At 58.3% G+C, this 13604-nt stretch overlaps 1 protein-coding gene across 2 annotated transcripts in view; it reads right to left on the bottom strand.

Annotated features, from left to right (window-relative positions):
- The window catches only part of SH2B3 (SH2B adaptor protein 3), a 33276-nt gene extending 20156 nt beyond the window's left edge, over positions 1–13120 (bottom strand). The window contains exons 1-2 of one of the 2 annotated variants that reach the window (XM_036449329.2): positions 12688–13120; positions 1180–1914 (exon numbers count right to left, since the gene is read on the bottom strand). In XM_036449329.2, coding sequence (XP_036305222.1) covers positions 1180–1887 — 708 coding nt within the window. In that variant the 5' untranslated portion in view covers positions 1888–1914; positions 12688–13120. The remainder of the gene's footprint in view (positions 1–1179; positions 1915–12687) is intronic. The other variant, XM_036449326.2, reaches the window with a different exon arrangement.
- Between the last annotated feature and the right edge of the window lie 484 nt (positions 13121–13604).

Raw genomic sequence — 13604 nt, 5'->3', positions numbered from 1 at the left:
CAGAGCCTTTTTTTTTTTAATATATATTTTATTGATTTTTAACAGAGAGAAAGGGGGAGGGATAGTCAGAAACATCGATGAGAGGGAAACATCAATCAGCTGCCTCTTGCACCCCCCCCCCCCCACCGGGGATGTGCCCGCAACCAACGTACATGCCCCTGACCGGAATCGAACCTGGGACCCTTCAGTCCGCAGGCCGACGCTCTACCACTGAGCCAAACCGGCTTCGGCTGTGTCAGGGCCTTTTTAAAAATATATATATATATATTTTTTATTGATTTCCGAGAAGAAGGAAGAGGGAGAGAGTAACATCAGTGATGAAAGAGAATCACACTGGGACGGAGTCCACACCCAGGCGGCGCCCTGATGGAACTGAACTGTGCCCTCCAGGCCCATAGGTCCATGCTCACCGGGAGCCCGCCCCGACAGGCCTTCAAGGCCCCGTACTGGCCTGCCCCCTAGGGTGTCCCTGGACCTTCTACCAACCCCTCCTGGAGCCGCTCAAAGCCCTGGGAGTCACCGAAAAACAGGAGAACCTGAGAAACCGTCCCAGCCAGGAGGGCCCGAGGCCTGCCGGCGGAACCGAACACAGTCATCCAGCGCGATGGAGCGGAAACGGCACATGAGGGGGGAAACAGCAAACTCCAAAGACACCTCAAAGCCTCGTTAACAGTGATGACCAATGTGGGCTCCTCATGGGAGAAGAAACCATCTTTCCTGTCAAACAAGGGAGTCTAGCGGCCGCCATTTTGGCCGTGTGATGTGCAGCTCACACGGGGCCGCCATTTTGAAACGGCACATGTCAACCCCTTCCTTTGAAGGAGCCCGAAGCACAAGACTTCAGCTTCAGCCCGGCCCTCCCGGCGGGAGCGAGGGCCGCGCCTGCGGGTGCCGCTCAGGGTGCTCGCCGCCGGGCTCTGAGGCGGCGCCTTCCTCAGAAGCCGAGGCGCCGGCCTGCCGCCGGGCTCCATCCGCCCGTGTCCCCCCAGGCCCCCGGGTCTGGGGCTGCCCTATTTCTAAACAGTCGCTATGGCGAAGGCACCAAATGACCCTCAGAGGAAAGGCTCCCTGGTGAAAGGGTGTGCGCCCTTCCCTCGCACCTGGCGGCGGCAGGAGGCCCGCCCTCGGGTCGCCGTGTCGCCCTCGTGTGGCCGCGGGAGGGGCGTGCGCAGCGCTTACCTTGGGCGGGTCGAAGAGCTCCAGGCCGCGGTCCGCGCCGCCGGGGCCCCGGGCGCGCAGGGCCAGGCGCCCGCGCTGCCAGCGCGCCCCGCTGTCCATGGCGGCCTCGTCGGCCAGGCTGTAGCGCAGCACGGCCTCCTTGAGGGCCTCGAGCGGCGGCTCCCGGGCCAGGCTCCAGGGCAGGAGCTTCCGGGCCAGGCTGGGCTTGGCCCGGGCCTCCCCCGCGGCCCCGGCCGCCGGCAGCTCCCCCGCCGAGCGGCGGCGGATGATGTGGCGGAGGCTGTGGCGCAGGTGCTGGAGGGCGCAGGGCACCGGCCGCGGCGGCGCCAGCTCCTCGGAGCTGCGGGCCTTGGGCAGGGCGGGGGCGGCGGGGCCGGGGTCGGGCTCGGCGGGAGGCGCCTCGGCCTTGGCCGGGGGCCCGCGGCCCGCCTCCCGGTAGTCCCGGGCCGGCGGCCCCGGCGCCCGGCCCTGGCGCACCTCGCGGCAGAAGTAGCGCTGGAAGAGGTCGGTGAACTGCAGCGACACGAGCTCGGCGCGCAGCGGCGCGTGCTGCGGGTGCTCCCGGACGAAGAGCCAGTACTGCCGCGCCAGCTCCCGCGCCGTGGCCGCCGCGTGCAGCTCGCAGAACTCGCTCCAGCCCCGCGGGGCCGCGGCTGCGGACGGGGCGGCAGAGGGCGCGGAGGAGGGCTGCAGGGTGGGCCCGTTCATGGCGGTGACGGGGGTGGAGTGGCCAGGCTGAAAGACACAGGGGACAGGCAACAAGCAGTGAGCAGACAGGTGAGGGTGGACCGCTAACCCCGCGCCGCGGCTTGTCCTTCGCCGGGCACCACGGCGGAACGCGCGGCCCACGCGGGACCAGACTGACTTCCTGGCTCGCAGTCCACACCCGGCCACGGAGCACCCCGGTCACACACGGTGTTAACGCCCCGGCTCTTTAAAGAGAGGGCTTGTTAGGCCAGACGGCTAAGGAGGAAAGACAACCGTCCTGAGCCCCGAGTTTTGCAAGTTTTTATACATCACGTGTGGGTGTGGGTGGGGTGAGGGGTTAAGCCCATCTGAAAGGATTTACATTAGCTACAGCCAGAGGGGATGGGGAAGTGATGCAAGCACACCCCCACCCACACCCACACCCACCGGGTTGGCTCCTGCGGGTAGCAGATCAGAAACTTCATGTGTAAATGAGAAGCGGTAATCGCGGAAATGGCCACTTGAAAATTAATCCTAAATTTCAACAGTCACACGGGAATGAACTGAGCAGTCTGTCCTCAGAGCTGGCCCACAGCTGTAACTGCTCTGCCTCACTCTCAGATTGTGTCATTTTAACTTAGATTTTTTTTACTGTCACAACCTACACGCCCATCAGTCAGAGTGGGTGACCCGGCAGCTGGAATGTTCTGCAGCCGTGGGGAAGGATGTGGAAGATCCACACCGCCACACAGGAGACGTCTCCAAGGTACACCGGGAAGCAAACAAAGCGAACCACAGAACAATACCAACTGGGATCCTGTTTACACACACACAAAACCGGGCTGCCCGTTTCCGGAGTGTGAGTGAGCATTGGGCAAGAAGGTGTGGCTGGCCGAAGCCGGTTTGGCTCAGTGGTAGAGCGTTGGTCTGCGGACTGAAGGGTCCCAGGTTCGATTCCGGTCAGGGGCATGTACGTTGGTTGTGGGCACATCCCCAGTAGGGGGCGTGCAGGAGGCAGCTGGTCGATGTTTCTCTCTCATTGACTGACGTTTCTGGCTCTCTATCTCTCTCCCTTCCTCTCTGTGAAAAATCAATAAAAAATATATTTAAAAAATAAAAGTAAAAAATAAAAGTAAAAAATAAAAAAGAAAGGTGCGGCTGGAGCAAACCCGTCCAGAAACAGCGGTGACCTCTGGGGATCAGGGGGCATGTACTGAAGGAAGAATTACTACTTGTCTCCAGGAATGTGGTTAAGAGCACCGAGACCGTTCGCTAGATACCCTGTATGCCATTGTTTCCGAGTTGCCTAGCAAGAATTTTCCTCCACATACTTCTGGCTCTTCCTAACATCTGTAAACCGCCCCTTCTCACTTAGGACATACAGGACCCACCTCCCTTTTCCTTTGTCAAAAAATGTCTTATAGAGCCAGTGTTGCCTCACTGTCTTAGGAATTTCATGCTTACGTGAACTCCCCAGGAGCATGAATTCAAACTTTGATTTTCTCCTGTTTAAAAAGAGAGAGAGAGAGAGAGAGAGAGAGAGAGAGAGAGAGAGAGAACGAACACAAAGCCTGGGTTCAAATCCCAGCACCACCACTTACTAGTTGTGTGATCTTGGGTGAGTTCTTTACTTTCTCTCTACCTTAGTTTCTTCACCTGTAAAATGGGGACCATGATTATACCTATCTCATAAGAGTGTATGAGGATTGAGTTAATTAATGTAAAGGCCTCAGAAACAAAGAAAAGCTTAATAAGGGTTGGCTGCTTTTATTGTTAATTAAATGTTAGAGTGTATTATTGTCAATAAAAACAAATATTAAAAAAGAAATAAAAAGGAATAAATTGTCTAGGCTCACAAGAGGTGGAGGAATGTCAGGACAGCCTCTCTGGTGGAGGAATGTCAGGACAGCCAACCCTCGCCCACCCACCTCAGCTGGGTCTCCTTCTAGCCCACCTCTATGTCCTTCCGCGGGTACCTCGCCATCACAGGGCAGAAGCCCCCCAACCCTCTGCTGTCCGAGGTGCTGAACCCTGGAGCTCTCGTTAGCATCAGGACTGGCTTTCCAACTAAACTAGGCTGGGCTCAGGCCCCCACTGGGGACACATAATCATGGCTGCTCGTTCACCTCCCCAAAATGTATTATTGAGGTCCTACTATGTGCCAGGCACTGTGGTAGGCCTTGGCGATACAACAGTAAACCAGACAGAAATGCCTGTTTTCCTGGGGTTACTTGACACACCCATGCTCACATACATACACACGTATGTACTGGTTGTGTGTCCTCTGACACCTGACTCAAGTCTGTCACACTGGGAGCAGTATGGTATCGATGACATACGGTGGTTGTAAAGAGTCCTTGAAAACAGGTCTCAAATGTCAAATGGAGATTGGAACCCCAAAAATGGATTCTTTCACCCCACCATTTCCAGGCTCCGGTGGTGACCCTGGAGCTGATCAAGAACACCCCAGCCGGGAGGGTGCTGTGCACACAGCTGACATTTTTGCACATCACAGTGTCCTGGGCACATAGTAGGTAATCAGAAAAAGCTGCCGGGCAGAGGGAGAGGGAGAGCCACGTGCCCTTGGTCACCTGTCCTCCCGGGCCAAACCCTGCAGCTGTGTCCACTCCATGCTGTGTCCCTGCCCAGGCGATGGCAGGCCACGGCCCCATTCCAATTTCTCCAGAAGAGTGGTGTGTACTAAGGGAGCCCTTGCCACCCCTCACACATTTTTCTAACTACCCTTGCAAAACATTAACTCTCCCACGCTTCATGACAATACTTGGAGGTATTGCCAATAACTGCTCCCATTGTATAGATGGAGAAACTTAACACACAGAGGTCCCACAGCTAAGGATGAAACCCCTGCACCAAAATGCCCTGTGGGTGCCAAATGCACCCCATGAAGACTTGCTTCTGCCCTGATCGGTTTAGCTCAGTGGGTAGAGCATTGGCCTGTGGACTGAAGGCTCCCAGGTTCGATTCCGGTCAAGGGCATGTACCTTGGTTTGCGGGCACATCCCCAGGAGGTAGTGTGCAAGAGGCAGCTGAATCGATGTTTCTCTCTCATCAATGTTTCTAACTCTCTATCCCTCCCCCTCTCCCTTCTTCTCTGTACAAAATCAATAAAATATATATTAAAAAAAAAAAAAAAAAGACTTGCTTCCTAGTGAATGTTATTGAAGAAATGAGTAAAGGTCTCATTCAATTTTCCTGTCCAGGTCTCCAACCCACCAGGTGGTCAGAAAAATAGCCACAGGGTTGAAGCTGACTTGGCTCAGTGGTAGAGCGTTGGTCTGCGGACTGAAAGGTCCCGGGTTCGATTCCGGTCAAGGGCATGTACCTTGGTTGCGGGCACATCCCCAGTAGGGAGTGTGCAAGAGGCAGTTGGTCGATGTTTCTCTCTCATTGACATTTCTAGCTCTCTATCCCTCTCTCCTCCTCTCTGTAAAAAATCAATAAAATATATTAAGAAAAAAAAGAAAGAAAAAGAGCCACAGGTGAAAATAAAAAAACAAAAATAAGAAAAGGTACTAGCCTGACCAAATAGCTCAGTGGTTAAGCATCAACCTATGAACCAGGAGGTCACAGGTTCCATTACCAGTCAAGGCACATCCCAGGGCTGAGGGCTCAATCCCCAATAGGGAGCATGCAGGAGACAGCCAATCAATGATTCTCATCATTGATGTTTCTTTCTCTCCCTCTCCCTTCCTCTCTGAAATATACACAGTGGCCAGATTATTATGATCTCTGAAAGCATAAACTGGCCACTCAGAGTGAGAGTGAGAGAGAGTGCATGTGCGTGTGCGTGTGTGTGTTAGAGGCCCGGTGCATGAATTCATGCATGAGTGGGTCCAGCCAGTTTAGCCAGGGGGAGGGGACGTGGGCAGTTGGCTGGCCTGCCTGCTAGATGAACTCCTAGTCAAGGGGACAATTTGCATATTAGCCTTTAATTATATAGGTTATACACTGAGATTATGCGTTCAGAGATAATAATCAGGCCACTCAGTGTATACATGTATACACACACATACAGGTGCACAAAATTCGTGGAGGGGGTTGTCCCTCAGCCCAGCCTGACCCTCTCCCATCTGGGAACCCTCAGGGGATGTCTGACTGCTGGTTTAGACCCGATTCCTGTAGGATTGGGCCTAAATTGTCAGTTAGACATCCCTCTTGCAATCTGGGACTGCTGGCTCCTAACCAGTCACCTGCCTGCCTGCCAGATTGCCCCTAACTACTTTGCCTGTCAGCCTGCTCATCCCCAACTGCCCCCCCACCAGCCTTCTCACCCCCAACTTCTGCCCCTTGTTGGCCTGATAACCCCGAACTTCCCCCCCTTGTTGGCCTACTCACCCCCAACTGCCCTCCCTGCTGGCCTGATCGCCTCAACTGTCCCCAACTGCCAGCCTGCTCTCCTTCAACTGTCCCCCTCCCCCCGCCCAGCCTGAGAACCCCCAACTGCCCTTCCCTCCTGGCCTGATCGCCTCTAACTGCCTCTGCCTCAGCCCTGTCACCATGGCTTTGTCCAGAAGGTCTCCCAGTCTAATTAGCATATTACCCTTTTATTAGTATAATTTTTTATTTTTATTTTTTTGAATATATGTTATTGATCTTTTACAGAAAGGAAGAGAGAGGGATAGAGAGTTAGAAACATCGATGAGAGAGAATCATCGATCAGCTGCCTCTTGCACACCCCCCACAGGGGATGTGCCCGTAACCAAGATACATGCCCTTGACTGGAATCGAACCGGGACCCTTCAGTCCGCAGGCCGACCCTCTTATCCACTGAGCCAAACCGGTTTCGGCAATAATTTTTTATTTTAAAAAGGGTACTAGTTCATGCTATCTGTGTCCTGTTCTATTCCAAACATTTCGCATTTATCACTTGTTTATTCCCCAACATTATGCCCATTTTATAGTTGAGAAAACGAGGTGTTCGAGGTGTGGCTTGCCAGGGTCACAGGGAGTGAGGGGCAGAGGCCTGGCTAGAGCAGGTACTCTAGAAATACCAGCTGTATGCATTAATGAACCACTGCCAAACCACACTCTAGTCATCCCCTCCCAGAAGGACGGATAGAAAAGGCAGTGGGTCTTCACTGGAGACCGGCCCCCACCCCCAGATGACCTCTCCATGGTGGAGCTACCGTTCAAACCTCAGGTCACCTCCGCGCTGGGAGATGCAGAAGGGGCTTTCCACTCTGAGCCTCAGTGTGCCCATCTGTAAAATGGGCTGGTGTTCTCTTGGCATTCGCTAGGAGTATTCTAGGGACTGAAGTCTGTGGGGTGCTTGGCACAGGGCTCAAGAAACAAGTGGCTGTTACCATTTTATTACTACTATTAGAAAATAAACGTGACAGCTCCAGAGAAGGTCAGGCCTGCCTGCCACGAGAAGCCCCAGGGAGAGTCTGGCCGGCTGGGCTGGGCGGGGGCATCACAGGAACTGAACAAAAGGCCTTCTCAGGGGAGAAGAGGCTGCTCTAGTCAGGAAATGGCCAGCTGGAGCGCTCAGCTATGGCCCGAACCAGGCCGGGGTAGTGCTGGGGAGGCTTCCTGGCCCTGTGGGGAGCCAGGCTGCAGGAAGGTGGTCTCTTTCTGGGGCCTCAGCCCAGGTGGTAGCCATTTATTGCACACTTACTATGTGCCGGGCACTTACTATGTGCCGGGCACTTACTATGTGCCGGGCACTTACTATGTGCCGGGCACTTACTATGTGCCGGGCACTTACTATGTGCCGGGCACTTACTATGTGCCGGGCACTTACTATGTGCCGGGCACTTACTATGTGCCAGGCGTGGAGGATGAGCAACTGATTAGATATGCCAACCCGGGGATCAGGGGCTAAAAAGCTCTTGGCAAAAAGCATTATTAATCACCCAGAGGTTCCCATGAGCATCTGGGAGCCGGGCAGCCAGAGGGATGAACAGTTTCCACACAGGGTCCCCCCACACCTTACTCTTCTGAGTCAGGGAGTTCCCAGTTATGGGGGAGGGCTCCAGGATTCCCCAAATCCCCACAGCCAACACACGGAGATGATGACAGCTTCATTCATGGCCATCCTCGGTCAGGACAGGGATGGTCTGCCTCCGTGCCCACTGGCTGAAGCCTCAGCCTGCCGTCTGCTGTCCCCTGCTCAGGCAGCCCCATGCTAAAGAACCCTGAAGCCTCACCGAGTCAGGGAGATAGAGGCCCTTACACAGCTGGGAGTCCTGGCTCTGAGCGGTGGGGCCCATGACCCCAGCTATCGGGGATCTCAGACTCGCCTCCATCCAATCAGCCTGGGTAATGCAATCTCGGCAAGCCAGCACTTCCCTTTTAATTATCAGGCCCAGGTGCAGAGAAGGCCCTTCCCCACTGTGGGAATTCCACCTGCCAAGGCTTGAGGAGGATATTTTAAATTGTGGTAAATGAAATTAAAATGAGCCAGTCTTAGCCTCTACTGTCCCCTAGGTACACAGCGCCCCTGACCCCTGCTCACAGATGCTTGGGCAGGAAGTCTCAAACCATCTGTGACACCTCCTCCAGGGAGGCCTCCAGGTTGATTCCAGGCCAGAGGGAGCACTTCTGTCTTTCTCACCCACAGCACTTTCTATAGGAGCCCAGACCCTCTGCCCAAGGAGCCTTGGTGGGGGTGCCCAACTCTCTAGTTGGGGGATTCCCACACACTCCCTGGCAGGCGTCCTGCTGCCCTTTCACAGCAGTAAAGCTGGCAAGGCTATGGAGAAGTATCTTGGAAGTAGGGAACAAAGGTTCTGGGGCCCCAGGGAGGCTGAGGTGGGGACTGCCAGGCCCTTGGCTGCCAGCTGGGGCCCTGATGCACTCTCTTAGGTCACCTAGTGCTCAGGGACATTTATCAGCCCAGCGCAGTCTGCCAGACAGGAAATGTCCTTTGCTTCCTCTGCCTCCGCCCCCAGTCTGACACTCCGGGCCCCGGCCAGGCGTGGGGAGGTGGGGAAAGACAGGGACCATCCCCCCCCCAAGAATGGGCAGTCCTTTCCAAACCCCACCCCCTCCCAGTCCCAGCACGTGACTCCTGCCAGTTAACTGCCCCAGCTGGAGGGGAGAAGGGTGGGACCCTAACAAGAAGCATCTCAACAAGCTCCCACCCCAATCAGTGGTGCCCTCAAAACCCACCCCCTGCTCTGCCTCTCCAGGGCCTTCCTGTGAACTGGAATTCAAAGACCAGATTCCTTGTCAGTTCTCCATGTCCACCTCCCCCAATCGCATTTCCAGTCCCCTGGTCCCCCAAGGCCAGTCTCCCCCCCTCCCCCTCCCAGCACCCCCTCCCTCGTCAGGCGCCCTGTGAGTCAGCTCCCGGTGAGCAGGGCACTAACTTCCTCCCTCCCAGGCCTCCCTGGGGACAAATGGGGCAGTGGCAGGCTCCCCCTGGCCAGCCAGGGTGGGGGCCCACATCCGGGCAGGCCCCCAGAGGCTCCCGGCCGGCTCACAAGGAAGCCTGCAGCCCAGCCCCCACCGCCGACCCCTGACAGGGTGGCGTGGGAGGAAAAATCTTCCAGCCATCTGCTCAGCTGCCGGGTTTCCGGCCTGGGCAGGCCAAGGGACGCCAGGAGGACCTGCTCTCTCTCCCGGGGAAGTGCCCCTTGCCCTGCTGGGAGGAAGGACGCTGGCCAGCGGGACCCTGGAGCCCTGACCAAGGAGAGCCGGTCACCCAGGCTCCGGGGCCTAAACAAGCAGTCTCCAGCTGTGGCCTTTGGACCTGCCTAGTCCCCCAGGGAACCCCGGCCCCCAGAAGCCAGGAGCTGGGGCACAGGGCTCCTGGGTCCAATTAGGCCTGACTCAGCTAGTGACCCCAGCTGAGTCACTTCCCCTGGACAGCCTTCCCGCCTCAGTTTCCTCGGGGAGGACAGGCAGCTGGGAACGCGGTCTGGCTGGGAACGAGCAACTTGCCTTACACCTTTGGACTCTGCGAGGCGGGCTCTCCCGTCTGCCAGACGGAGCAGCTTCCTGCCCCACCCAGTCCCAAATGCTGAACACGCAGGGCCCCCTGGGGACTCTTTTCCCTGGAAACCAGGCAATTAAGTGCCAACCCCCTCTTGGGCATCAATAGCAGTAGCTCCCACTTATCGATCACTGACTATGCCAGGCATGTGCATGCCTCTTCTTGTGCTGTCCCCGAAAACCAGTGGCTCAGAGAGGTTAAGGGACATGCCCAAGGTCACACAGCCATCGAAATTATACCCAGCACTCTGTGCCAAGCTCATACCCTGGGAACACGAGCTCATACACCTTGGAGAGGCAGCACTTCTTGGCTCCCAGTGGGCGAGGGAAGCCCAGAGAAGTTAGGTCACTTGCCCAAGGCCCCACAGCTACAAGCCAGCAGAGCCCATACTCGGCTTCAAAGCCCACGCTGCTACCAGGGAGAAGTAGGAATTGAACAGGAAAGTTAATAATAACGATAACAATAATAATAATATCTACTGAGTGCCAGGCCCAGCACTCAGTGCTTTATGTGCCCTGAGTCTGCCACTCAGAGTGGGTGGGGGTTTAGGCCTGGCAGCGGGAGCGCCTCCAGCCCCACCCCCCTCTGCTCAGGGAGAAGTTCCATGCAGGAGGGGAGGGTGTTCCGGCTGGCCCAGCTGGACCCAGCCAGCCGAAGGGCCCACAGACCGAGCTCCTGCCCAGCACCCGCTGGGCCCAGGCGGCTGCCACATCGGAGTGGCTCTCCAGAATCTGGTTTGTATTAGAAAGTCCCCGTCAGAGGAGGCTCATGCCCAGGGTTCAGAAGAGTGGGGATGGGAGAACCTGGCAGGAGGACAAGCAGAGCTACTTCATGACAAAGTGTAAGGACAACCTCGCCTGTTAGTATTCCTCCTCCTGATCACATCACTGTAAACACTTGGTGTGTTCGCTCGTTTATGGCTCCAGAGACCTGAAGAAATAGGTACATTCCCATTTGACAGGTGAGAAAACTGAGGCTGGGGGGGGGGGGTTAAGCAAGGTCTCATAGCCAGGAAGCACCATCTACTCCTCCTTCAGAGCTCTTTTCCCCAAGATTCAGGAAACCTCTGAGCTTCCACAGCCAGTAACACCAATGACGGCGGTGATAAAATCACCACCTCTGCCTATAATTGAACCCTTTCTCTGCCAGGCAGCAGGTGCTTCTCATATGGCTCATTAAGTCTTACCACAAACCTGTTATTACCCCATTGAACGTAATGGGAAGCTGAGGCTGTCACCTGCCCCCACCCTCAGCTGGAAAGAGGCAGCAAGAGATTTGAATCTAAGCCTCTAGAATGCTCCTCGGCCACAGCTAAGCCCTGGAAGGTCCTCGGACCCCAGCAGTTAATCCTTCAGACCGGCCCCTTCCCAGCCTAGCCTCGGCCTCTGGAGCCCACAGGGACTCCGACAAGTTCTAGGAATGTTCACCCTTTGGCTCGGAAGGATTTTCCCTCCCAGAGGGGGGCTGTGGGAAAAGGCTCAGAAAACGTGTATTAAAAACCCTTCCAATTTCCCCAACAGGCCCTGGCCTCTCATCCGCTGACCCCCAGGCCGCCCAGGCGGCCTCTGCCTGCTCTCCCCCAATTAGGGCTGGGCCCCCGCCCCCACAGGTCCCAGGAGCCCTCAGAGCTGTTTCCGCTCTGGCAGCCAGGTCAGTGATGGCAAATCCAGAAACAACTCGAACCCACAACCCTGGCAGGGCCCTGAGGCTGGGCTACAAGTGGGAATGCAGAAGGGGCTGGCGGTCCAGCTGAGCCTGGCAGCTGGGAGGTGTCAGGGGATGCTCACCTCCCAAGCAAGGGGGGTGCGGATCAGATCTCTGCCCCTCCTGCCCCCAAAGCTGGGCCTTGGCCCTGCAGACACTGCACTGCCAGGCCCTCTCCCCTGAAGCCCCTGCCCGCACCCCAATTTCACTTCCTCCCACCAGGGCCCGCCTGGCCGTGTCCCTCCCGGGAGGTCCCCAGCTGCAGGCAGTGACCTCCTCACCTACATCATAGTGGCCCCGGGAATGGGGAAGAGAAACAGGAGAATGAGGAAACTAAAGAAATAGAAGCCGGACAGGCGGATACAGTTCCTCAAATGTAGTCCCACCATCCCAAAAGCCCCCGTGGCCAAAGGGAGGAGGGGGATTTCTTCCTGGGGCGTTAAGGCCTCTGAGATACCTCCCAGCCCTGCTGGTCTGTCAGTCCAACGCAGCCCCTACACCCCCCCCCTTTATTTTTTTGGTGGGAGGATTCCCCAGGAGCCTCGGGAGCCCCAGGTCCCGGTTCTTAGGGTCCTAGACCAAAGAGACCCAGGCCTGGGGCTTTCTAACCCTTGTGAACCTCTAAATTCAGTGGCACGGGGGTACCTGACCCGGCTCACCCCCACAATGCGAAGAGTGGGGAAGAGGGGATCCTAAAATCGGGGTGCTACCCTGGCAGCCACATGGCCTGGCCTGGGGGAGAGGAGAGACTGGCTGCGGCCGGAGGGCTCTCCCGTTCTCAGAGCCTCAGTTGGACTACTTTCACTTTCAAGGTCGCAAACGGTGACCCCCGACCCTCCCTCCCGGGCACAAGCTGAGGGGGAATGCTGCCCTCGAAGGCCGGGCTCCCTTAGGAGGCGGAGGGGGGTGTTGGCCCTACCCTGGCTCAGCACCTCCCTCGGCGCCTGGCTGCCCCCATTACATCCCAGCACGTGGGTGGGTGGGTGCGGGTGTCGCCCGGAGGAGGGTCACCCCGGAACACCTCCACGCGAGGCAGCTGCAGGACAGCATTGTAGCCGCTGTGAGTGCGCAGGCACCGGACAGGCTGGCCGTGGGCCTCCGGCTCCCCCACGAAAGCCTCCCTTCCCCAGGACGAGGGCGCCGGAGGGCGGGCTCACCTGACAGAGAGGGGGTCCGGGCCCGGCCGGCCCATGGCGTCGCGCGCCTCCGGCCCCTCGGAACCGCGAGGGGGGCGGGCGGGCCCCCGCCCCGGGCACGTTCGCTCCCGCCGCGCGCCGGCTCCTGGCTCGCGGCTCGCTCGAGTGGGGCTCAGGCAGGAAACCCGGGCTCGGAAAATGGCCAGCGTCTCATCATTTCCGCCGCCAGCGCTTGACAGTTGCGGGAGGAGGATGCGCCCCCGGGCCGACGCCGCCGGGGAAACTTGGCTGCCGCCGCCGCCACCGTTGCCACCGCGGGCCGCGAGAGTCCAGGCGGGCGGCCGGGCGGAGGCGGAGGCGGAGGCGGAGGCGGTGGCCCGAGCCCATGCCGCCCCGCGCCGTTATGTAAAGAGGAACCGGCGGTGCTAGCGGAGCCCGGCGGGGGAGGGAGGGCGGCCACGGCAGGGGCGGGGCGGGGCGGGGCGGGGCCGGCCCTGGGCGGGGCCACGCGGAGCCCGCCCCTGTCCGGCCGCCGCGAGCCAGGCCCCGCCGGGGAGACGGGGCTGCACGGGGCCCCGCCCACCGGCCCTGCTTCCCGACGCCGAACAGGTCCCGAGAGTCTCGAACGTGAGCCGGGCGGGAGGCGGGGCTCGATAAGCCACGCCCCTCTTGCCGACCCGGGTTTGCCTCGCGCGGCCTAAAGGGAACGAACGGCCCGAGGGGCGGGGAAATGATGGCCCCGCCCACGTAGTGCCTGCCTATCACTGAGCGCCTCCGCCTGCGGGGGCGTGGCCAAATAAGGGAGGGGCGGGGAGGGGCGGGGCCTGAGGCGGGGCGGGGCCGAGCCGCTCAGCCTGGAGGGGGCGCGGCCCCGCCGACTCTCCCACCGACCCCTCCCTCTCCCCCGCCCCCAACAGGGCCTTATCAGCACGCGCGGG

The sequence above is a fragment of the Pipistrellus kuhlii genome, unplaced genomic scaffold (assembly GCF_014108245.1).
Source record: "Pipistrellus kuhlii isolate mPipKuh1 unplaced genomic scaffold, mPipKuh1.p scaffold_m20_p_20, whole genome shotgun sequence".
Classification (NCBI taxonomy): Eukaryota; Metazoa; Chordata; class Mammalia; order Chiroptera; family Vespertilionidae; genus Pipistrellus; species Pipistrellus kuhlii.
This window is presented reverse-complemented; position numbering and strand designations above follow the sequence as displayed.